This window comes from Octopus sinensis, linkage group LG23 (assembly GCF_006345805.1).
Source record: "Octopus sinensis linkage group LG23, ASM634580v1, whole genome shotgun sequence".
In the NCBI taxonomy this organism is placed as follows: domain Eukaryota; kingdom Metazoa; phylum Mollusca; class Cephalopoda; order Octopoda; family Octopodidae; genus Octopus; species Octopus sinensis.
This window is the reverse complement of record NC_043019.1, coordinates 17,213,207-17,240,468: the sequence shown is the minus strand read 5'-3', so window position 1 is coordinate 17,240,468 and position 27,262 is coordinate 17,213,207. Positions and strand designations below refer to the sequence as shown.

Sequence of the window (27,262 nt, the reverse complement as noted above, 5' to 3'; positions counted from 1 at the left end):
ACTATCAGCACAAGGCCAGCAATTTTGAAGGGTGAACCCAAATGGATGAAGGGTAAATTCAACCCAGGCAGCCTTTGAACTCTGAACATAAAGACAGATAAAATGCTGCTAAACATTTTGTCCCACACAGTAAGGATTCTGCCAGCTGACTGCTCTAAAACTTTGTGATGATATAAGTGGTTGTATACTGTCAACACAACTTGACAATCCCATAAAGGGAATCACACCACCGCTATTTAGCCCTAGGAAGCATCGATGCTTCCTGTCAGCTTTGACATATTTCTTGTGTCCTTATATTTGCAAAGGGGAGGCAAGCACCCCCACCAGCTAGGATTAGCACCTGGAGACATGTTTCTGGGTCTTGCCCATCATCAGTCCAGGGTAGCAAGTCCTGCTGGCTGAGATGGCTGCGACCTCTTTGCAAAAAACGTTTCCATTAAAAATCTTTCTGTTTCATAAGAAACTACAAGCTTGTAAACCTGCAGACAAGCAACAGATATCCAGTGTGATTTTACAAATTTGATTGTGAACTTGACATCATCAACTGCTGTATGGATCATAGAAGTATGAGACTTTGCCACTGGCTCACCATCCGCTTACAAGGAGAGGCAGTTGTCATTTACGACAGCACACAAAACAAAATGAGAGAGGAAAACATTAGTAAACAGCACATCTATGCTGCACATATGACTCCTCTTCAAATTAATAAAGAAATCAATATTCACAGCACAGTCCAGTGCTAAAATAAACACTGAAAATGTGCATCGTCATCATCATCTTTTTTACATCTGCTTTTTCTATGCTGGCATGGGTTGAGTGAGGCTTGTTGAGGTAGTGTTCTAGGATTAGATGCCTTTCCAGTTACCAATTCTTACTTGTGTTCAAGTAAGGTAATTTGTTCCCTTAATCTTTCAGGGCCCAGACTGTTCTACACACACACGCTAACCTCGCTTTCAGTAGTATCATCTCCTCCACTTTATTTTCCACCAATCATCTTTTCTTCTGCCTCCAGTCATGTATCCCTCTCCTCTGAGCTACACTTTAGGACTAACACCCTCTCATATCTCCCATCAACAGCCCCCAACACTTGTCCTCACTATAGCCAACCTTTTGTATCTCTCACCTCCATCTCTATCACTGTACTTATCTCTCACTCTCTGTCCCCTTTTCTTCCACCTCTTACACCTTCCTATTTTCTGATCTATCTATTTACAGGCTTATTATTATAGTTTTGCTCTCCTCCCTTCCTGAACTACTCCTTTCTCTGTTACTTTCTCCCCCGCCCCCCATTTAGATATTTACCATCAACCACCCCTCTACTCTTGTTCATCATTCCCTACATTCACCTCTGCCCCTAATTCTAAACCATCTGCCACTCTCCTCTCACACTCTTATGAACCTACCAATCCATCCTTCCTTCCCAGTCCTCTCTCTCTGCATTCTCTCTTAACCTCACCTGTCTACACCTTGAGACTACACTCTGACACCTGATCACTAACACCTTTACCTTCTTTCCAATTACTTCCATCCACCTTTGTATGATTCAGAGTAGCTATTGAACTCCTCTACGGCTGACACTTGTACCTTTCTCTTCATACACTCATACCTGTCTCTCCATCACTCTGTAAAGTGGTTTGTGTTAAAAAGGGGTGACAACCAGCCATTAAAAACCATACCAGGACTGGCATTGCAGCCTCAACGCAGTCCTCCAGCTCATTGGATTCTATTAAACTGTCCAACCCTTGCTAGCAGGGAATTAAATGGACATTAAATGATGATGATGATGACTGTTTGAAATCTTTGTTTTTTTGTTTTTACCTTTTGCAAATTAACTCAAATTAATTAAATAATATTTGATTAGTAACTATAAACAAGGTTGTATTAATGTGATGTTGTGAGCTTTTCACTAATACCCTCCTCCTCTTGATTGTTTTCTAATACTTTTCCTAATTGTTGTTTCTCTATATAGCTCTCCGTAGCTTTTCCTTTATGGATTAATGCAATTCGACCCTATATTAATATTATTGATGAATGGATCACTAATGGTCAGCTGCAGGATTTTCATAAAGAATTTATTATTCAAAGGTAAGGTTCACATAATATATATATATGTGTGTGTGTATTTAAATTTTATATATATATATACTCTTTTACTTGTTTCAGTCATTTGACTGCGGCCATGCTGGAGCACTGCCTTTAGTCGAGCAACTCGACCCCGGGACTTATTCTTTTGTAAGCCCAGTACTTATTCTATCGGTCTCTTTTGCCGAACCGCTAAGTGACGGGGACGTAAACACACCAGCATTGGTTGTCAAGCAATGCTAGGGGGACGAACACAGACACACAAACAAACACGCACACTTATATATATATACATATATACAACGGGCTTCTTTCATTTTCCGTCTACCAAATCCACTCACAAGGTATTGGTCGGCCCGGGGCTATAGCAGAAGACACTTGCCCAAGGTGCCACGCAGTGGGACTGAACCCGGAACCATGTGGTTGGTAAACAAGCTACTTACCACACAGCCACTCCTGCGCCTATATATATGTATATATACAATATATAAAAGAGGTTTTGTCATCCAGAAGGTCCAAAAGGCAGGTAAGGCTATGTAAGTGCTACAGAAGGACCACTGTTAGGCTCCTGGTTTGATAATAGCATGAGTGAGGAGTCTAATGCGGGACATGTGTGAGCATGTTTTGGTTAAATAAAATGAGACAACAAAGTCAAGGCAATGTGCGATTTCTAGGATGTTTACAAAGAGAAAGGTAGTCTTACAGCTGTTTCGGGGATATAAAAGATATCACAATATCAGAGACCACATGAGAGAGTTCAATATACATACATGCAAATGCACACACATACATACATATATACATATTCATATACACACACATATATACATACATATACATGCAAACATACATACACACATGCATGCATGCATAGGCACACACACACACTGACCCACACACATGCGCACAAACAAACAAAAGGGAACGCACTGTAAATAATGGACAGAGTCAATCATCATCAACATCATCATTTAACGTCCGCTTTCCATGCTGGCATGGGTTGGAAGGTTCAACTGGGATCTGGGAAGCCAAAAGGCTGCACCAGGCTCCAGTCTGATCTGGCAATGTTTCTACGGCTGGATGCCCTTCCTAACGCCAACCACTCCGTGAGTGTAGTGGGTGCTTTTTAATGTGCCACCGGCATAGGTGCCAGACGGTTGCAAGACGCAACAAAAATTTTAGGAAAATAAGAAATCAGTGGAAATTTTACTGGTGAGTGTGTTACATTATAAGGCACAAAAAGAAAATGACTCTCCCAGACACAACTCAAAATAAGAAGTTATTTTGGAAAGGGTGAGATATGATACAGGAAGTACAAAAGAAAATCTGAGAGTAAAAAATCAAAATATATGTTGGATGTTAAACTTGTTCCATTATCCAAAGAATGTGTTGTATAGAATGGATAAAAAGGCTTCTTGTCCATGGTATGTAGGTTCCGATAAGAGTTCATATTTTGTTATTACAAATGGATAGTGAACTCCTATTGGAACCGACACACCAGGGACAAGAAGCCTTTTTACCCATTCTGTACAAGACATTCTTTGGATAATGGAACACCAAGTTTAACATCCAACATATATATTTATTTCTATTCTTATATTTCCCTTTGTACTTCCTGTATCTCACCCTTTCCAAAATAACTTCTTATAATGAATTCTACAATTTCCTTCTATTTAACTCTCTCACATCGACTCTGATGAAATACCCAAAACAGCTGTAAGGCTACCCTTCTCTTTATAAATGTCCTAGAAATTTCATGCTGCTTTGGCTTTGTTGTCTCACTCTATTTAACCTCTGTGTGTGTAGATCATGATCATCATTGTTTTCAACAACTGCCTTTCCATGCTTGCATGGAAGCTTATTAAGGCAGATTTTCTGTAGCCAAATGCCCTTCCTTGTGCCAGTCCTCGCCTGTTTCCAGGCAAGATATTTCTCCAAGGCCAGCTATCTCACAGAATACCGGAAAATAAACACATTGCTAAATACTGGATAATTGTATCCTTGAGCAAGACACTTTATTTCATGTTGCTTCAGTTTACTCATCTGACAAAAATGAGTTGTACCTTGTATTTCAAAGGACCAGACTTGTCACATTCAGTCTGACACTAAATCTCCTTAAGAACTACATTAAGCATGTCTGTGGAGTACTCAGCCACTTGCACATTAATTTCACACTTAAAAATACACTGATTTCTCTGTTTTTCTCTTTTTCTTTCTAGAAGTCAAATACCGTTGACCCTTGATGAAACATCCTGGGAACAGTCACTTGTCATAAAATTTTCTAATACTAACTCACAGAGTCCTGTTCCTGAGAGCGAAGTTAAAGATGATGCTACGAGTTCCTTCAGTGAGGTTGCTTATGTCATTCATGACTGGACACCCCATTTCTTGAACACTATTCTAGAACCAATTATCAGAGCAGGAAAATCAATGGATGTTTTCAACACCCTTGACTGTTTGAATACTTTGTTAATCAAACAAAATCCTTTACAATGTAAGTCTGTGGTTCCAGTTCTTTTCACATTTTCATACCAGTCCACATGAAAGTACATCATTTAAACCCATCATTTTAAAGTGTCTTTGCGTAAAATGGAACCTATTATAATTCTGTGAAAGAACTTTTTGCTAAGTTATGTTCCCACACCAACTTGATAATGAAAAAGTAAGTTACTTGACAAAATCCTTCAATTTATTTTATCATTTTCCAAATTAAAAAAAATCTGGCACTCTGTCAGTTACAATGAGTGTTCTAGTTGATCCAATCAATAGAACAGCCTGCTTGTGAAATTAATGTGCAAGTGGCTGAGTACTCCACAGACATGCTTAATGTAGTTCTTAAGGAGATTTAGTGTCAGACTGAATGTGACAAGTCTGGTCCTTTGAAATACAAGGTACAACTCATTTTTGTCAGCTGAGTAAACTGAAGCAACGTGAAATAAAGTGTCTTGCTCAAGGACACAACATGCCACCAGGAATTGAACTCACGACCTTGTGATTGTGAGCTGAAACCCCTAACCACTAAGCTATGTATTTTCTCTGTTTTCCAAATTCATAATTGAACCACATGGACAGTGAATTTCATTTGAGGGATGGTCTCGAAGGGATTAATTCCTCCTATGCAAGAAATGGGGAAAATACTTTGAATAAAATACTGGTTTCTCAAATTGACACAAGGCGAGGGCTGTGGCTGACTGAACCAACTGCAGAGCATAAAAATCCTACTTATTTTATCAACCTCTAAAGGAGGAAGGGAGATATTTGCCCTCAGCAATATTTCAACTCAGAACATAAAGGGATCTAAATACAGACATGATACATTTTGTTCACCCCTTTACTAGTTCCACCAATCTGCTCCTTTCTTTAATAAGATATGTGGTTCTAAAGTTGATTAAAACTCATTAAAAATTAGTAAATGTTTATTCTAAATGGTTAGAAATCAGTAACGAATAATGTCAGATGTAAAAAAAAAATATATAGGTGCAGGAGTGGCTGTTTGGTAAGTAGCTTGCTAACCAACCACATGGTTCCGGGTTCAGTCCCACTGCATGGCATCTTGGGCAAGTGTCTTCTGCTATAGCCCCGGGCCGACCAATACCTTGTGAGTGAATTTGGTAGACGGAAAATGAAAGAAGCCTGTCGTATATATATGTATATATATATAAGTGTGTGTTCCCCTGTGTTTGTTCCCCTAGCATTGCTTGACAACCGATGCTGGTGTGTTTACGTCCCCGTCACTTAGCGGTTCGGCAAAAGAGACTGATAGAATAAGTACTGGGCTTACAAAGAATAAGTCCCGGGGTCGATTTGCTCGACTAAAGGCGGTGCTCCAGCATGGCCGCAGTCAAATGACTGAAACAAGTAAAAAGAGTAAAGAGTAAAGTTTTAAAATTTATTTCTCTTTGTTAAAATGGAAGGACAATGTTTACTGATCATTTTTTGTGTAATAATTCATTTTCACTTTGGTTGTTACATTTTATTTTCAATTCCTACCTGCTAAATTTTAATTTCATAATTGTTACAATTTATCTTTTCTTGTAGAGTTTTTGTTTGTTTAAAGCAAAGCAATGAAAATATTTTAGTATTTCTAATATGTTGAAAGACTAAATGACTTTTTTTTTCTTTTTTCAGATCAGAATTCCAAGTCATTGTTTGAAATGTTTCTCACCTGTCTTAACGACTATCTTGATAAAGAATCAAATTGTGGCAGTCAAGATGTCCTTCCTTTAATTAATACCAATGATACTATTCATTTAGAATTTCCCATCAAGAAGGTATTGGATGATCAGTGCAACCCTTTACTACAAATAAATCTGGATTCTCTTTTCAAAAAGGGGCTTAAAACTTCTTCACCTCAGTTTGATGTAAGAGAGACGTAAGTAAAAGAGTATTGCTTTGAAGTCAACATGGTTGTTTATCATCATTGTCATCGTTTAACGTCCGCTTTCCATGCTGGCATGGGTTCGACAGTTTGACTGAGGGCTGGCAAGCCAGAAGGCTGCACCAGGCTCCAATCAGATCTGGCAATGTTTTTACAGCTGGATGGCCTCCCTAAAACCAACCACTCCGAGAGTGTAGTGGGTACTTCTTACGTGTCACCGGCGCGAGGGCCAGTGAGGCAGTACTGGCATCAACCATGCTTGAACGGTGCTTTTTACATGCCACTGGCATTGGCAACACTTGAATGGTGCTTTTTACGTGCCACCAGCATGGGAACCAGTTAGAATTAAATTACAAGGGAAGATATGATCTTCATCCTAAATATTTTAATAATTCTTTGTCATAGGTAAGGGCTCCTGGGTTAATCCAGTTGAACTGCAGCCCTACCATTATCAAATGGTTCCATTGTAATGAGAACAAAGTCTTTTACAGATTCACCCAGTTTGATCCAGTGGGTTTCTATCCTTCTGTATTAACCCTTTTGTTACTGTATTTATTTTGAGATGTTCTGTGTTTCTTTCAATTATTTTAAATATAACAAAGAATTTAGTAAAAAAACTTAGTTATCTTTAAGCTAGTGTTAGGAACATAAATTGTGACTAAGGTTTGGTGGAAGATTTTAATTCAAAACTTATGGAAACAAGACATTTGTACTACAGAGCCAGAGGCAGTTACAGCTGAGTTGGTAGCAAAAGGGTTAAACCTGAAAAACCTGGATTTCAAGTGACAAATTCCTAAGACAGTGCTGGCAGAATTGTTAGCAGACCAGGCAAAATGCTGGACAAAATTATTGAACCTGATTCTTGAATCCTCTTTGAAAAATTCCAGATGTCCTCTATTGTACTCCCTTCACCTCATCTGTCTCATAAAATTGTTGTCCTCAAAGATTGTACTTCATTGGACTGAACAGGCGGAAATCAGAGGGTGCCAGATCGGGACTGTGTAGTGGATGGAGACCACTGACCAATCAGATTTTCTGGCTACATCATTAGTTACCAAAGATGTGTGTGGTCTCACGTTGTCATGGTGAATGTGGATTGTTTCCTGATCCTTCTTTGGTCTCTTCCTCCCCATGGATTCTCTAAGCTTTTTAAGTGTCTCAGTGTTCACTGTACAACCACATTCCAGAAATTGAAGGAGAGCAATACCATTGCCATCCCCAAAAGCATTCATCATGAATTTCTCAGCTGATTGGCATGTGTATCTGTACATATATATATTTGCACACACACACACATTTAAAGCAATTATATATATAAATATACATAAGATTGATCGAAAATCAAAATCGATCAACATCAATGGAAATTGTAGCTGTGATACCAGTGCCGGTGGCACGTAAGAGAACCATCCGAACGTGGCTGTTGCCAGCGCTGCCCCGACTGGCTTCCGTGCTGGTGGCACGTAAATAGCACCATCCAATCATGGCTGTTTGCCAGCCTCGTCTGGTCCCCGTGCAGGTGGCATGTAAAAAGCACCCACTTCACTCACGGAGTGGTTGGCGTTGGGAAGGGCATCCAGCTGTAGAAACACTGCCAGATCAGACTGGACCTGGCGCAGCCTTCTGGCTTCCCAGATCCCAGTTGAACCGTCCAACCCATGTTGGCATGGAAAACGGACGTTAAACGATGATGATGATAATCAAATTTACATACAGACCTCTGATGAGAACATTAATTAAGGCTTTTTCCATTTTTTCAATCTACGGAGAAATAGCCAAATTTGTCCAGTTTATAAATCTACTATATAGGTGACATACATAAATATATATGAGTGTAGATTGATTGATTGATTGATTGATTGATTGATTGAGAATTTGTTTTTCTCCTTATATCTTTATTGTGTTTTGTTTAATTAGAACCAAATGCCTGATGTCCAGCTGGAAATCGATTCAGCCAATCGAACATGTTATGGAACACTGTCTGTATCCTCTCATCAGAGATAAGTGTTTATGGATATGCCGACAAGTTGTACAATCCATAATCACTGACCATCATGTCTGGGATTACTTAACAGCTATGAGGGTAAGTTAAGAATTCTTCAAGTTTTCATTTTTGAAAGGGTGCTTTTTTTGTGGGGCGGGGGGGGGGTTCAAAGACAAAAATTTATATTTTTGTCACTTATTTAATTCAGAACTTATGACCTCTGCTGCCTGTATCATCCAGACTATTGGATGGTTTTATACACTGTTGGTCAGAATACGTTTGTAATTCTTTCTTGATCGCACCCTTCTTTTCCACCTTGGCCCAAATCCTTTAACCCTTTAACCTTCAGATTATTTTGTAAAATGTAATCATCATCATCATCATCATCATTTAGCGTCCGCTTTCCATGTAATATTCTTTCATAAGACATGGGTTGGATGGTTCAACTGGGGTCTGTGAAGCCAGAAGGCTGCATCAGGCCCAGTCAGATCTGGCAGTGTTTCTACGGCTGGATGCCCTTCCTAACGCCAACCACTCCGTGAGTGTAGTGGGTGCTTTTTACGTGCCACCCGCACAGGTGCCAGACGGGGCTGGCAAACGGCCACGGACGGATGGTGCTTTTTACGTTCCACCAGCATGGGGGCCAGGCGAGGCTGGCCACGGCCATGATCAGATGGTGCATTTTCCGTGCCACCGGCACGGGGGCCAGGCGGGGCTGGCAACGGCCACGATTGGATGGTGCTTTTTACATGCCACCGGCACGGGCGCCAGGCGAGGCTGGCAACGGCCACAAACGGATGGTCCTTTTTACATGCCACCGGCACAGAGGCCAGTCGGGGCAGCGCTGGCAACAGCCACGATCGGATGGTTCGCTTACTTGTCACTGGCACTGGTATCACAGCTGCAATTTCCATTGATGTTGATCGACTTCGATTTTGGTTCTGCTTTCTGATATGATTTGATTTGGTTTGATTTTGATTTATATTCACATCGTTTAGAATGACATTGTAAGGTAGGTATGAGAGGCTGGATCTGGTCATTTTGATCATAACACAGACAAAATATTAGGGCCGGATATGGCCAGTTTAAATGCTAAAGGGTTTAACTGAATCATCTTCCCATCACCGTAGAGGCCTTCTGACTGTCCTTTTCCAATCCCTTGGCTACCACTCAGCATCTGCACAGGTCAATCTGTTGTCTGTAGACCTTGCAACATGTCTAGCCCAGTGGAACTTGTGCTTTCGGTATTCTGAGACCACATCATTCAACATCGTTCATTCCACTCCATTTTTGACTTATTTTATTTCAACACGTTGCTTTCTATTTTGATATGCATTCTTGTTCAGAGTTACTACCAGGGCAGATGGGTCAGTGGACCACCTTACACTTGTGCATTGCAATTTGGTATGGTTGCAATGACTGAATGCCCTCCCTAACACTAACATTATTTTATAATGTGTGTATTAACATGATGCCAGCATTAGAGAGGTTATTGTGTCCTCGACAAGACTAAAGAGCCCTCTCGGCCATGTGGTGTTTCTGTTCAGTGTGAGCAAGGGGGAATGAATTGAAAACAGAACTATGATAGTGGGGCCAGAGTGAGTGGGTGAAAGGATCAAGGGTATGATGATAAAATGAGAGGGGTTGGAGTGAGGGTGGGTTGATGGAAGTGTGACAGTGCTGGGGAGGGTGGGGTAATGGAAGGCTATTAATGGCAACAACATGTTGATGGTGTAAGAGGTAGGTAATGGTAAGAGAGAGTGATGGGTGTCAGTGACAGATGGCCTGAGGGGTGGGGTGATGGCTAGCAGCAAAGGAAGGGTAGAGTTTATCAGATACAAACTAATGTAATATTCTTTCATACGTCTTGATCAGAGTGAGAGGTAGGGGGAAGTGGGTGGTGGAATACACACAGTTCCAGTATTAATCATCCCTTGCTACATGTGTGATATGGAGGAAGGGTGTCAGCTGAAAGGGCCAACAGACCCAGTACCATTCCTAACTACATGAGTGGAGGGAGCATAAGTGATGGGAAGATGAATGGAAGACAGATGGGAGGATATCAAAGATGACACTTATCACTGGAACACTCCGAAGTAATTATTCCACCTAGGATATATTCATATACATACATTAGTATAGAAATATATGGATGTGTGTGTGTGTGTGTGTTCTCAAGACATACTCTCTTTACTCTTTTACTTGTTTCAGTCATTTGACTGCGGCCATGCTGGAGCACCACCTTTAGTCGAGCAAATCGACCCCGGGACTTATTCTTTGTAAGCCCAGTACTTATTCTATCGGTCTCTTTTGCCGAACCGCTAAGTGACGGGAACGTAAACACACACACACATACATATATATATATATATATATATACATACATATATACGATAGGCTTCTTTCAGTTTCCATCTACCAAATCCACTCACAAGGCATTGGTTGGCCAGGGCTATAGCAGAAGACACTTGCCCAAGATGCCACGCAGTGGGACTGAACCCGGAACCATGTGGTTGGTTAGCAAGCTACTTACCACACAGCCACTCCTGCAACATAATGTTGAAAAAATGTACCAATTATTTGATGGCAAAGTTGTTGAGGTTGATGGGGGTTTCCTGCAGATTTTTTCAATGGTTAAAACCACCTCAAGTGAATTGACAGTTGTTCTCAGAGTACAATGCTTTGTGGAGGTACTTCATGAAAATGAAACTATCAACAAACCTTAAATGTCTTGGAAAAGACATCTTGGTCCAACAACTAGTTGATCATTGCCGAAAGGAGACAGATCTTTGCCCTAAATGGAAATAGGATATTGTCAAATGAATGTGTTATTGTTGAAATAAAAGTTTCTTTCTTTTCATCATTCTTTTATTAATATTTCAGAATTTCTTTCTAATGGAAGCTGGAGAAACAATGTTTGAATTTTATACAAAGCTATTTTATAGTGTAAGTAAATAAATTCAATAAGGATTTAATTTTTCTCCTACTTAAAATTCTCTTCAAAAGCTATTTCTTCAAAACAGTGGGGTTTTTTTTGTTTCATTCTCACTATCCATGGCTTTATCTTTATGGTAAAATGTTCATTGTCTTTCTTTTAATATCCTTTAGTATTTAATTCTTAAGAATATATCCCTAGAATAATCTATATTTCTTAAGATATTTATCTATTTCAGAACCTGTACCAAAACCTTTAACTTATTTACAATACTAAATGAAAATTAATACGAACAAACGTAAATTTGATTTGAAATTGAAAGTGAGCCTAGCACGTATTTCAAAGATGAAATTAAACAATATTCTGTGTTTCTCATCTTTGTTTTTGTATTCTAGATTGTTTGATCAGTCCACCCTGGTCTTATATGCTATCAGTTCAAACACTGAACTTTTATTTTAAGACACAATTTCAATGTTGTTGCTACAGTCTCTGCAACTCTGAGTTTGACATTGATCAAGAGAATGTAGAATGTATATATTTAGGAATATGAAATATGCAAATGAAAGCATTGTTGTGGAACATAGAAACAGAAAATATGGGATTACTACTCAAAGAATTTAAAATGTCTGGTCTTCCATAATTTAGTTTCCTTTCAACCCCAAAGCATTGATGTGCTAAGATGATCTTTTCTCTTTTTAATTGCAAGTATTATCAACTTGAAACCTTACTGAGTCTCACAGATGAGATGACACAACTGGTAGATCATCAAGTAAACTCTCTAACTATAAAGAGATCCTTAAATATAGCCCTGGGTATAAAAGTTCAAAGAGAGATAGTTTGGTGAAACTACCTGCCAATTGTATGATTTACACTTTTAATAGAAAAATCTTAAGATCTTCATTCGAGTGTATGTCACCAAGGCTTTGTCCAGCACTCTCTCTATCAATTTATGTCTGTAGGGAGGATAGTTTTTTTTCACATCAGTGAGTGTATAATTTGGTTTGGTAAGTGTTTCATGTGGTTTCCATGGTAATGAAGACAAGAATGATTAATGATGTTGAGTTTTTAGATGTTTTTCTTTTTTTTTTTACCTTTTTTTTTCTCTTCCTAATAAGGAAAGTTGCAGGTTCACAGAAGTGATGCTGGCGTAAGTGGATCCTCTGTGTCTGTGTAATGAAAACAGCATTCACAAAAACTCGGGCCCAGCTGCAATCCCTTGCAAAAATTATTCCCAATAGCATCTCAAATGTTATCAAGAAGCTTAGAAATAGTGAATAAAGCCCATGCAATGTTGCACAATTAGAAAAGAATTTCACTTCAAAACACAAATTATCAATTCCTTTATAGCTCTTGTTTTGGGGAAACGACCACTTTGTAAATCACTATTTTCCTAAAGTGTTTTGTTTTAGTTATAACAGTAAGGAGGAGTCTTTGATGCCTTGCCACCAGTTTTGGCCTTCGTTACAAACTTTCCACCATAAATATTTTATTCATTCCTTTGTCAGTTTATACATTGTTAATTACTGTAATTTTGTGGTTGAAATAAACAAATTGAACTGAAGATGTATGGAGTGTGTTGAAAATAATTCACACGTGATCCATTGGATGTGTCAAGTTATCTTCCAAAGCAGGCAAAGCACAAAAGAACTGTAGGATATAGCTACACTAATATTGACATGTAATACAGTGGTGCTTGGTAAAAAAAACAAAAAAACAGTACCATGTTTTATGAGCAGTGGAAGATATCAGATGAAGTGGTGCAGTCAGACTTCAGGAGGTTTCTCTTCACTGATGAGATGATGAAGAATCAAAACAAGTCATGACTTGTTATATTGCAAACCTATCCAACCCATTCCAGTATGAAAGCTGATTATTAAAACATTATGTTGATGTAATCTTAACCTTTAGCCCACTGAAGGTGCATCAATTCATCATATGAGTTCTCTTCCCTGTAGTGACAGGGAAAATAATTCTAGAAAAAATGCAGTGTACTAAAGGGTCAAAATCATATCTTATATCATCATCATTATCATTTAATATCCATTGTCCATGTTGGCATGGGTTGGATGTTTGACTGGGCTGGCACGCTGGAAGGCTGTGCCAGGATCCAGTCTAATTTGGTATGGTTTTCTTTGGCTAGATGCCCTTTTTAATGCCAACCACTCCAAGAGTGTAATGAATGCTTTTACGTGCCACCAGCACTGATGCCAATTTGCATGACATCAGTATCTGCCATGACTGTGGCAGATACCAATGATAAGTCTTCTTCTCAAGCATGACATAATGCCAAAGGTCTTGGTCATGCCCAACGCTCCAAAGGAACTCAGCCACCACATTTCTATGAGGCCTGCTTGAAAGGAACTCAGCCATCTCACCTCCATGAGGCCCTACTCTCGAAAGGAACTCAGTAACCAAAATCTTTCTGAAGATCATTTGTAGGTTTATTATCTTCTACAAAATCCTCAGGTGGCAAGATGGGAGATTGGTTGGAGTCTTTCAGCATTTCTTCCAGCTCTTGAGATTCTGAGTAAAAATCTTAGTAACGTCAACTTTACTTTGTGGGTGGGGGTCAACAAAATAAAATACTAATCAAGAACTGGGGTTGACAGTACTGACTAATCCCTTCCCCTCAAAATTATCAGCTTCCTACCGAAATTAGAAACCGTTACTTCAACAGAATCCCTGTGAACTAGAATTAAGTTACCTTCTGAATCAACTTTATTGCTTTTGTAGATGCAGCATCAGCTAGAATCTCATGTAAATGTTGCGTTCTTGAATCGAGCATTAAGACAAGCTCTTGAGAAAAACTTTCCTGATGAAATTGGCAAGTGAGTCTCACATTTCTTTCCAGTAAATTATTTTTGTTGTATTTTGCAAACCTCACTTCCTTGGGATGATATTTACCCTTAATTTTCATACAACATTGCAACAAGTTTACTTTTCTGGTGCTCTACCTACTCCCTATTTCTGTGTATCCACCACAAACAAAGTATTTTTTGCCATCAACCAATTATTGATTCCTCTACACTCCTCCTGTGCACCCATATTGAGTACACTGCGTGAAATTTCTGCTTAATTTTTTAGTGCATGTCAAGCACAACCATTTCCAAGTTAACTGCAGTCTTTTCAAGTTTACTTTAAAACCTCTTAATTCTCGGTTTTATTTCCGCATCTGGAATTTCTCTAAATCCTCCTCAGCCTCTGAGGTGTTCCCTTTCACAATCAGTCTTCAACTCCTCTGTTATGGTTTGGGGAAATTTACAAATAATGGGGAGGGCTAAGAACCACCAACAATTGGTGCACACCTACCTCCTTCCACACCAAACCCTCGCTGAACACATTGTTCATTATGCCTTTGCATTATGTATCTGCTTGCAAGCCGTTCGTCTATCCCTAGTTTACTTAGGGACTACCAGACTACAGGTCGTAGTATCCCGTCAAAGTCTTTTTCCAGATGAACAAGTGTTAATTAGAGAGCCTTACTCTTGGCTAGGAACTTCTCTTGCAGCTGTCTCACTATGAAGAGAGCAGAATTGCATCTCGTCAAAGGGGATTCTCTTCCTAATCATTTGTGACTCATAGCTTGATTCTTCGTCAGTTTCATAACTTCTGTTACTGCTTCATTTTAGGGCATATCCTTCACCCTTGTAACAGCACTGTACTAGTCATTGGACATGGCATCTCCCTATTATTAACTGGTTGACTTTGTAGGTGACTTTCCTGACCCTTCTTTCATCAAATACTAGCAGTATCGCCCGGCTTTGCTCGGGTTTGTAAGGGAAATAACTATATAAGCATTTTTAGAGATGTAAAGTATAATAGCCATCTCAATATGGCTAACAACAAGGGGGGGGGGCGTGTTACTGTAGCTTTTTACGTTCTGAGATTTAATAATAAATTTTTAGAGAGTTACTTCCCTTATATATGCCAAAAATGGGAAAAATTGATGGTAAATTTTTTTTTAAATCGTAGACTCGCGCTAATACCCAGAAGGGCTCGATATGAATCATGACTATAAGATACTCGGTTTTGGTTAAACTGCACCGCAAAATGTGGGAGTAGTTAGGAATCTAAATCGTAGGAGACAGACAGCACACAACCACACTTTTATATATAAAGATATATACAGCATCTCAACAACTATCCCTAATAAGCTAGCTGCTTTCCCCATCTTCATATCCTTTGACAAACAGATAATTAATCATCAAATTGTTCTACCATTATCTCTTGCTCTTGGAACAGTTATTTTGATATTAATTACCATAAATTACTAATTAATATTAACCCCTTACCCGGCAGAAACGAATATATGCGTTTTGACCGAAATCGTTTTTTTTCTATCTCTGGCGAGTTAACTCGTCAAAAGATAGATTCGCCAAAATCGACAGCAAACGAGTTCCTTTGTCTATTATAAACTCCTTTTTGACATATACGAGTATATTCGCTCACTTTATACATCTGGCAGTGACGATTTCTGCCACCTTTCGCTTGAGTAAGGCATTGAAGACCGTGTATGATTTAGTCACCTGGAGACAGTTGAAGGGTTGGAAGGCACATTTTGTGAATAGAAGTATTCACTTTGTTTTTACGTTGTTTTTTTTATACCTTTATATTATAACCCCACCATGTCAATAACCAAATAAGATAACATGATTTTTTGTAAAAGTAATATGATTTATGAAAAAAACGGGTTAACTCGTTTCTGCCCAAAGCGGTAATTTAAAATCAATATTATTGAATTAAAATTCATAATAAATAAGGTTTGAAATATACCTCGAAATCACCATTCAAAACATAGTAAAATAAAACAATTAAAAAATATGTCTGAAAAAATACATTTATTTTCAAAATAATTGTTGGGTAAGGGGTTAAGCTAAGGATTGGCAAAAGTGTTTTGGTTGGACAAAATATTTTCCAGTTATTTGCTTATGACTCTTTCCTGCCTGAGTTTGAATTGTGCCAAGGTCAGCATTAATGTTCATCCTGCTGGTGTTGATAAAATGATAAATTACTTGTCATGGACTGGAGTTGATTTAATTAATTATACACCCCCCCCCCCCACTGCTACTCACCAAAAAATTATTTGCTGTTTTTTTTTTAACCAGAATTCAAAACCAATGAAATTACTTTGGTAGGAATTCAAGTGTTGAGCTGACAGAATTATTAGAATGCCAGACAAAATACTTAGTGGCTGTTCATTCCTGCTTTTCATTTTGAGTTCAAATGATGCCAGGGTCACCTTTGCCTTTCATTTTTTGGCGGGGTCAATAAAATAAGTACCAGTTGGGCATTGGTGTCAATGTAACTGGCTTATCTCTTTTCAGCCAAAATTGCTGACCTTTTGCCTGATTTTGAAACCAATATTTATTATGACAAGGTTTGTAGTTATAACCTTTTAACCCAAGAATCAGCTCTTGTCAAATCAGTCCCTCTACCAGCCGATTGTTGTATGATGTTGGCACTATTCTTGTGTTCTGTTGCTAAATCTTGCAACTAGATGTTTTTCTTCTTTTATTTCAGATAAATTTATCTTTTTTTTTTTCTCACTATGTTTAGGCTTTCAGTATTTGTACAGAAACTCCCTCGTCCACCAACCATCGATGCTGATATGCAGTTGAACGATACAGATTGCATCAACTTAGCATATGCTGTAAGTATTCACGACTCAGTCTATCTTTTAACATTACATTCTTTGTAATTTTTGTAATTCAAATGACTTCATTGTAGTGGATCTTCGTTATATCATTAAATATTTAATAATTATTTTTCATACCCTTTTCTTACTATCAAGCCACTGACATATAAGGGGGAAATAATGAAACAAATTGTTTCTTCTTCAGATCCCATGGCCTGTCAATATGATTATTAACTCCAAAAGTGTTACAAAATATAATCAGATATTTAAGATGTTACTGAAGATCAAACGTGTAAAATTCTCCCTGGATACTCTACGCTTTGATGGTAAGCATGTTGTCTTTCTCTATAACACAAACAGAACAGACTTTTTCTTTTGGATCATATTTTGAATTACCAATTCTCTTTGATGAGAACTTTTTTCCTACTCTATGCAATACCCAAAGTAAGTTAATAGTTTTGATGTGATGCAACTAATATTGTGAACCTGTGTTTGAAGGAATACATAAAGTATCTACAAAAGCAAAAGCTAAAGAAAATAAAATGACTCATCTGCAGAATAATGGAGGATATATAAGGAAGAAGGTATCATTGATTTCAAAGAAATGGTACTATTGATTTACATAAATTCTCGCTGATTTTTAAAAATTTATCGCTGACTTCTAAGAAAAGGTGTTGTTGATTTAAAAACGGTATTTCTGGTCTTTAAAAGACTGAGAATTATCTTTTATAGTTTTGTTCATTAAAAGTCTAATGTGGAAGTCCTTAATGATGCACTTTGTGTGTGGAGTGGGGGGGCGGATTATATTGAAATTCTGTGTTTTACTGGCATCAGTAGATTAATGAATGTAAGGAAATCGTATGGATCAAACTGTAGAAACCATGTCAAAACATACATCTGTAGCCTGGGCAGCTTTCCATCCTTGCCAGCTCCTGTCAACCTGTCCAACCCATGCCAGCATCGAAGGCAGGTGTTAAATGATGATGATGATTATTTCATACAATGTCACTGCTTTTCATCTATGTTTATTTATAGAACTGGAAAAGGTTCAAGGAAATAGGAAAGAGTTAACTTCAAGTCAAGAAGCCTTACGAAAAGAAACAATTCACAGATTTCACATTTTGCGTATGCGTTTACTGTATTTCACAAATACACTTAACTCTCATATAATGCATCAGGTAAACTTTTGTTTTTCACTTTTTCGTTAATTACAATTCTCCATTTCTGATATCTTTATATATAAAAGTGAAGTTGTGTGCTGTCTGTCTCCTACGATTTAGATTCCTAACTACTCCCACATTTTGTGGTGCAGTTTAACCAAAACCGGGTATCTTATAGTCGTGATTCATATCGAGCCCTTCTGGGTATTAGCGCGAGTCTACGATTTAAAAAAAAATTTACCATCAATTTTTCCCATTTTTGGCATATATGTAACTCTCTAAAAATTTATTATTAAATCTCAGAACGTAAAAAGCTACAGTAACCCGCCCCCTTTGTGGTTAGCCATATTGAGATGGCTATTATACTTTACATCTCTAAAAATGCTTATATAGTTATTTCCCTTAAAAACCCGAGCAATGCCGGGCGATACTGCTAGTTGTTTATATAATGCTGTCTTGTACCCACATAGTCTCTACCATTTTCCAGTTTTATGTTCATTCATTAAATCAAGCATTGCCAAGCATTTATTAGAAGAGAATTGAAAACCTGCCCCGCACATGAAAAGGCGGTGATCCAGCAGAAACGTTAGCACACCGGGCGAAATGCTTTGCGGTATTTCGTCTGCCGTTACGTTCTGAGTTCAAATTCTGACGAGGTCGACTTCGCCTTTCATCCTTTCGGGGTCAATTAAATAAGTACCAGTAACTCACTGGGGTCAATATAATCGACTTCATTCGTTTGTCTGTCCTTGTTTGTCCTCTCTGTGTTTAGCCCCTTGTGGGTAGTAAAGATATAGGTTGGTGATCAATCTTGTTCACTTGTGCCATCATGAAAAATCAAATATTGAAACAGCAACAGCAATTGTGTTTGGGTTCCAGAAAGAGGGAGAAGCAGACGACCTGTGCTTATTGTTGTTATTATTGTTCAAACTGGCAGAATTGTTAGCATGCCTGGCGAAAACGCTTAGCGGCATTTCGTCCGTCCTTACGTTCTGTGTTCAAATTCTGCCAAGGTTGACTTTATCTTTCACCCTTTCGGGGACGATTAAATAAGTACCAGTTATGCACTGGGGTCAATGTAACCAACTAGCCCTTTCTCCAAAATTTCAGGCCTTATGCCTATAGTAGAAAGGATTATTATTATTATTATTATTTTCTCTTTCAAACAGGTTCTGTTGGAGCCCCTGGAGTCTTGCATGCATAGCAGGCTTACTACCTGCAGCCTATGGTACCATGCTATCCATTCTTTTCAGCTAATACTTTCTTGATTCCCTCGCTCTTTGTACATATCCAAGCACAATTATTATTACTATTACTATTTGTTGTTGTTGTTGTTGATGTTAAGGCAGCAAGCTGGCAGAATCGTTAACATTCCAGACAAAATTCTTAGTAGCATTTAGCCTGTTTTACATTCTGAGTCCAAATTCTGCCTTTCAAGGTTAACAAAATAAGTACCAGTTGCATACTGGTGTTGATATAACCATCTCGCTCCTTCACCACAGAATTTCAGGCTTCCTTTAGAAAAGATGATGATTTTTTTTCTTCACCTTTTTTTAGTTACAAATAATGGAAATTTATGAGTTTCCAGAGAGATATGTTTGACTCTTTTACTCTTTTACTTGTTTCAGTCATTTGACTGCAGCCATGCTGGAGCACTGCCTTTAGTCGAGCAAATCGACCCCGGGACTTATTCTTTGTAAGCCCAGTACTTATTCTATCAGTCTCTTTTGTCGAACCACTAAGTGACGGGGACGTAAACACACCAACATCGGTTGTCAAGCAATGCTAGGGGGGACAAACACAGACACACAAACACACACACACACACATACATGTATATATATGTATATATATATATATATATATATATATACATATATACGACTGGCTTCTTTCAGTTTCCGTCTACCAAATCCACTCACAAGGCTTTGGTCGGCCCGAGGCTACAGTAGAAGACACTTGCCCAAGGTGCCATGCAGTGGGACTGAACCTGGAACCATGTGGTTGGTTAGCAAGCTACTTACTTACCACACAGCCACTCCTGCGCCACTGAACCTTTAAAAACTTACTTTTAATTTTTGATTTATTTCTCTAAGAATATGGTAACATTAAAAGAAATTTAAAGAATTTTTCTTTTGTTCTTGCAGATAGTTCATAGTAGAGAATTCCTCAATTCACTGAACACGTCAGTTGATCTGGATGAGATGTTAACTTGCCATGAAGAATATCTGGAACAAATTCTTCAGTATTGTTTCCTGGTGAAAAAGAGTTCTGTTTTCAGCGGTTTGCTTGAGCAGATATTGTCAATAGCCCTTCGTCTCAGCAATCACTGGAAGAAAGGAGTTGATAAAATCAGGTCAAGTCTAAAACATCACACAAATTTATTCCAGCTTTTTTTTTTACTGCGTTTCTTTCTTTCTACTCAACCAGTTTAAGTTAATCCTGTGAGTGTGTGTAAGTTCTTTTAATTAGAAACATCATCATCATTGTTCGACTGTGGTCGAGACAATGGAATTTACCATGCTATGCCAGACTTCACGGTCCATCATAGCATTACGGAGGTCCTGTTGCTGGATGCCTGTATCCCTGGAGATTACATCAGGGTAGGAGAGTGTGTGCCCTCTGATATCGCAAGTAGATGGCTTCCAGAGGAGAAGAGTAGAAATTGCCTCGTTTTCAGCTCTACAACAATGTCCAGCAAACTGGACTCTCCTACCTTTCACAAGAGATGACACAGGTGGTAGTTTCCCATATATTTGCATTTTGGTTGGATGACGCTTCCACGAGAGATTTTGAGCTCTCATAAGGAGGCGAGTGTAGGTTCCATCCAACTGCCTCTCAAGCTTCTTTGATAAAGTCCAGGTTTCTGAGCCATATAGTAGAATTGGTTCGACTGTGACTTTGAAGATTTTAAGTTTGAAGTCTCTACTTAGATTTGATGACCAGCTCTTATGCATGTCATTACAGGCTGACCAGAAACAGAAACAGTTGATTGTAATTCTCTCGTTAGTTTCCCGACAAAACTTTTCTCCCCTTCAGTTTACTTTATCAGCTCTGAGTCAGCCACTGAAGGGTGAAGAAGTAATTGCTTTAAATATGCATCCCTGATTAACCTGCTAACTCAACACACACACCCTCATCATCATCTAATGTCCATTTTTCATGCTGACATGGGTGGGGACAGTTTGACAAGAATCCATTGGTCCACAGGACTGTGTCAAGCTCCAGTGTCAGCATTTGCATGGTTTACACTGCTGACCACACTTTACAGCATGTTTAGGGTGCATTTTTGCATGGCGCCAGCACTAGTGAGGTTGCCAAGTATTTTGCAAGACAAGAAAAAAAACCCTCAAGTAAGACAGAGAGAGAGTGTGTGTGTGTTCAGGTGTATTTGATGTGGGAAGGTGGCTCTTTGCCAGGTGTTGAGCGGTCAAAGTATGATAGAGGAGCAGGTATAAGTGTTTTGCTATAGAGGCTACCCTGCTTTATATAAGGGTGGTGAGAGTAGCTGGGAGGAAGGTAAAGATGGCGGGGATAAGGTGCCATGATGCATGCATGGCTGTGTGGTTGAGAAGTGTGCTTCCCCACCATGCGGTTTCAGGTTCAGTCCTACTGTGTAGCACCTTAAGCAAGTGTCTTCAACTAGAAGACTTGGTCGACAGAAGCCATACAAAACTCACCATTTGTCTGTCAGTCTGTCTGCTGATTTACATTTATGCTTCTCCAAAAATCACTGAGCTGTTGATGGTGGTGGTGTTGTTGTTGTTGTCATTTACCCTGTCAACAAATCATTTGCTGACTTCGTACTTTCAAAGGGAATAAGAGACCCCTTACTTGTGAAACTGGAAGGATCAGCAATAGAAAGAGCACCTGATTGTGCAAACAACGCCTCGAAAATAGATTCATATGACCCATGCTGGCATGGGAAAATGGACGTAAAAACAACTAAACACATGAATTATTGATTCATTCCAAGCCATGTTGGCATTGAAGCCAAATGTTAAATGGTCATCATCATCATTTAACGTCCTCTGTCTTTGCTGACATGGGTTGAACAGTTTGACCAGGGCTGGCAAGCTGGAAAGCTGCACCGGACTCCAGTCTGATTTGGTATGGTTTTCTACAGCTGGATGCTCTTCCTAATGCCAACCACTCCAAGAGTGTATGGGTGCCATTTGTGTGACACCAGTATCTGCCACAACTGCAATTTTACTTGGCTTGATCGGTCTTTTTCTCAAGCACGACATAATGCCAAAGGTCTTGCAATTTTACTGGTTATTTTATGAGCCAAACTTTCTACAAAGTGTGAAAACGTTGGATACTCATCTGACTGGTCTTCACCTATGGATTTTCATCATCATTTAACGACTGTCTTTTATGCTAGCACGAGTCAGACAATTTGACAGGAACTGGCGAGCCAAAGCCCTGGGCTCTACTCTCTGTCTCAGCTTGGTTTTTATGGCTGGATGTCTTTCCTAATGCCAACCACTTTACAGAATAGACTGGGTATTTTTTTTTTAAATAAATCAAATATCACATCTTGAAGATAATTTCCATTTTCACCAGAAACTGGACATGTGTGTGGGTAGAAAATTTTTCTAAGCTTATAAATTTATAAAAATGCATCTTGTTCTTTGCTAAGGGGACAGAATTCTGATTATAGTTAAAAGAGTGATTGTCATCCTTTTTGGCTTATTTTAAACATGCATACATCATCATCATCATCATCATAACATCCACTTTTCCATGCTTGTATGGATCAAACAGAATTTGTTGAAGCAAATTTTCTGCAGCTGGATACCTTTCCTGTCACTAACCCTTACATATATCCAAGTAAGGTAACAGTAGTATTTCCCCATGTTTTCTTTGAAGGTTGCAAATGAAGGACAATACTTGTATGATGCTTGTTTACGAATATCTCACAATGTCAAGACAAGGAGACACACTCACTTTCACGCACAGAACATATATATATATAAATACAGTGAACATTTAAGCACAAAAGAGGAATCTATCATAGGATTACCTGCACATTAGAGAGGACAGTGCAGGTAATGCCTTGATGGATACCTCTTTTGTGTTTAAATGTACACTGTATTTATATGAATGATATATAAACCATTGACTAAATTTTTTACACGCTAGGCCACTGGTAATAGAAATGCTGAATATTTCAGATTACCCTTTGATATTATTATTATTATTATTATATATATATATATATATATATAACTTATAAATAAGGGCAAACGAAAAAATTTCTAATGCCGAAAATTGACTTAGTGTTTGCTTCTTCCATGGGTATGAGTAAGTATCTCATTTACTTCTTTGCCACATGTATCACTGACGAAGGGAGGGTTCTTTTTGAAATAACCCTGAAATTGGTCCGATATGGTAATAATGGAATTTTTTAGAGATTTCTGTCGAACTTTTTTCGAGTAGCGTGTGTACTGGGAAAAAAATTATATGGTAAATGGACAATATGTCCAATTTTCGGCATTAGAAATTTTTTAATTTGCCCTTATTTATAAGTTGTTTATAATTTAACCTTTAAAGGTATTTTTTAAAGGTATTTAAAATACCTTTAAAAAATTTGATAAAAATTTTTTTTTTCAAAAAAAAAAAAAAATTTATCCTACATTAGAGATATATATATATATATATGTACACACACACATGCACGCACACAATGGGCTTCTTTAGTTTTTGTCTCCCAAATCTACTCAAGGTTTTAGTCAGCTCAGCCTAGGGTTATACTTGTTCAAAATACCACACAATGGGACTGAACCTGAAACATTCTGTTGGGAAGCAAGCTTCTTAACCATACAGTCATGCCTGCACATCCACACACACACATGTACACGTCCAGCCTTCTGATTTGTGAAACTACCAACAAGAGATCTAGACTGCAAATTAAACATAATATATATATAATGAATGAACATAGGCGCAGGAGTGGCTGTGTGGTAAGTAGCTTGCTAACCAGCCACATGGTTCCGGGTTCAGTCCCACTGCGTGGCATCTTGGGCAAGTGTCTTCTGCTATAGCCCCGGGCCGACCAATGCCTTGTGAGTGGATTTGGTAGACGGAAACTGAAAGAAGCCCGTCGTATATATATGTATGTGTTTGTGTGTCTGTGTTTGTCCCCCTAGCATTGCTTGACAACCGATGCTGGTGTGTTTACGTCCCCGTTACTTAGCGGTTCGGCAAAAGAGACCGATAGAATAAGTACTGGGCTTACAAAGAATAAGTCCCAGGGTCGATTTGTTCGACTAAAGGCGGTGCTCCAGCATGGCCACAGTCAAATGACTGAAACGAGTAAAAGAGTATGTTTAATGATCAGTATGTTCACTATTATTACTACACATTCTTGGAGTTATTGCTATGTAGGAAGGTAATGAGGACTCTACAGCTATTATGAAGAAGTATGCAAATATTATGATTGATTGATTGATTGATTCTAGTTTCAGCTTATGAGCTGTGGCCATGCTGGGGCACCGCCATTATATTCATGATGTGAACTGATCTAATTTTGTCATCAAATTTTTATATTTTGAAAATTGGATTAATTTCAGTTTGGAAACTTTGGCAGCAATGGAAGAGAATTTTACTAAATGGATACCATTTTTACAGTGTTGTTCTGCTGTAAAGATCACAGTTGAACGAGATTCTCATTGTAAGAAATCAGTCTTTTCTTTTACCATATTTCTCCTGGCGCCCCAGTACTAAATCATTTGTTCTACAAAATTTGAATTCTTCAAACAAAAATTCACTCAAAATAATTTACACCTTATGAATATTTAGAATCCACTAATTATTGTGAGTTATGTAGGTGGAAGCATATTTAATGAGTAAATAATTAAACAGCTAACATATAACAACATTTGCAGGGAAAGGAAAGTTGACCCTTTAGCATTTAAACCGGCCATATCCGGCCAAAAGTATTCTGCCTGTTTTATGTTCAAACTGGCCATATCTGGTCTCTCACACCAACCCTACAATATCATTTTAAAAATTAACAGCTACCTCATCAAAATCTCATGGCTACAAGATAATGCATGATTAGTTCAAAGCAATACGGATAAAGAAGCATTAATTTTGTCAGAATAATGCAAACACTAAAGGGTTAATAAGTCAATGGCTAATATTACTTTCATTAAACAAATATTATTTCATCAGATTAATGTTATTTGCATCTGACAAATTTTATTTTCATCAAACATTTTCATCAGACAAATATTACTTGTTTTTGTAAGTCTTTGTCTGCAGTACAGTTTTCTCTTAATACTGAAGAACCAACAAAGAAATCTCTAAAACAACTAAATTGTACACTTTTGGATTTATTTCATGAAATAACAATTATTATTGTGTTAATGTATTGCAATGTTGTAATTAAAGTGTCTTTATTCACTTCATATTCATTTCTTTTGCTTTTTATATTTTAATATTATTTCTAGTGGAGTAAAGATCATTTGCCAACATAACATGACAGTCCTGGTTTAGGACGAATGTTGCTGTAATTTAGCCCCAGGAGACATCGTCTCCAGCTGGCTATACAACATGGTCTGTGTTCGAAAATATAAGGACACAGACTGTGTTGTATAACCAGCTGGAGACGATGTCTCCTGGGGCTAAATTACAGCAACATTCGTCCTAAACCAGGACTGCCATGTTATGTTAGTAAATAATCTCTACTCCAAAGTACTGTTGCTGAATATCTCTGCTTGTGAGATTTACGAATAGTAATTTTCTAATTATTTCTAATGTTTGTTTTTGTTTCTTTCCAGTGGAGCACCTTTTGTCATCTTTAACGATGTCTTGCAGTGTATAGTCGTTACCTTAAGAAGAAGGTGGCAAGTCTTATTTATGTCAGACATCTTCTTTAATATATTAGATGTGTTGACCTGATTAAAGAAACATCCTTAAAATAAGTACTAGATGGCTATACAACCTCTTTGCAGTCAGGTGGACTGAGCCGGTGGAAAGTGCATGGATGTCGCAAAGTGCCTTATAAGAAGATACAGATTGCCTGTCTTATGGAAAGTCATCCAGAACCTAGCGACTTGAGCTGCTACAACTCTGGGAATGTAATTACACAAGCTGTGAAGATGCAGCCGCCATAATGGCACGTTCACCTTGTCATTTGAATAACTTTTCCACAATGTCCAGGATGCTTCTGTGACCTCCCAAAGTTATAAATGACAAAAAAGAAAGCAAGGTGGCAAAAAATAAGTTTATTGTTATCTAATTTATATTCAGAATGCTTGGGATATGTCTAAAATAATGTTGTACCATTGCTTGCAGTTGTGCAAGGTGAGAGTTGACACGTGCAAAATAAATGGAAAGTATTGATGACATTTTTACTAACACAACCCTGGAAAAAATTATCAATAAATGTTAAAATCAATTTTTGTGTTTTCAATAAATGTTAAAATTACCAATAAATCATCATCATCATCATCATCATTTAGCGTCTACTTTCCAGGCTAGCATGGGTTGGACGATTTTGACTGAGGGCTGGCGAACCAGATGGTTGCACCAGGCTCCAGTCTTGATCTGGCAGAGTTTCTACAGCTGGATGCCCTTCCTAACGCCAATCACTCCGAGTGTGTAGTGGGTACTTTTTACGTGCCACCGGCACGGGGGCCAGTCAGGCAGTACTGGCGACGACCTCGCTCGAACTTTTTACACATGCCAGCGGCACAGGGTGCGAGTAAGGCGATGCTGGTAACAATCCCGCTCGAATGGTGCCTCTTACATGCCACCGGCACAGAAGCCAGTTAGCCACTCTGGCAACGATCACGCTCGGATGGTGCTCTTAGCACCCTACTAGCACGGGGCACAAGTGCCAGCAAGGCGACGCTGGTAACGATCACACTCAAACGGTGCCTTTTATGTGCCACTGGCACGGAAGCCGGTTAGCTGCTCTGTCAACGATCACGCTTGTATGGTGCTCGTGCCCGTCATCGAATTTCACTTTGATTTTGATTTGTTAAAATAAATTTCTGTATTTTCATTATGTTTACAAAAAGAAATATGTATGTCATCATCATCATCATCATATATTTATTTTTGTAAGTTTTTCTTT

At 38.4% G+C, this 27,262-nt stretch overlaps 1 protein-coding gene across 1 annotated transcript in view; it reads left to right on the top strand.

The window, feature by feature from the left end:
* LOC115223603 (gamma-tubulin complex component 5) overlaps positions 1-26,581 on the top strand; it is a 46,319-nt gene extending 19,738 nt beyond the window's left edge. Inside the window, exons 11-22 of the mRNA XM_029794258.2 lie at positions 1,970-2,085; positions 4,302-4,576; positions 6,211-6,454; positions 8,378-8,543; positions 11,328-11,390; positions 14,113-14,207; positions 16,936-17,029; positions 17,220-17,340; positions 18,050-18,192; positions 20,322-20,530; positions 24,750-24,850; positions 25,962-26,581. Coding sequence (XP_029650118.1) covers positions 1,970-2,085; positions 4,302-4,576; positions 6,211-6,454; positions 8,378-8,543; positions 11,328-11,390; positions 14,113-14,207; positions 16,936-17,029; positions 17,220-17,340; positions 18,050-18,192; positions 20,322-20,530; positions 24,750-24,850; positions 25,962-26,005 — 1,671 coding nt within the window. The 3' untranslated portion in view covers positions 26,006-26,581. The remainder of the gene's footprint in view (positions 1-1,969; positions 2,086-4,301; positions 4,577-6,210; positions 6,455-8,377; positions 8,544-11,327; positions 11,391-14,112; positions 14,208-16,935; positions 17,030-17,219; positions 17,341-18,049; positions 18,193-20,321; positions 20,531-24,749; positions 24,851-25,961) is intronic.
* Positions 26,582-27,262: the final 681 nt, after the last annotated feature.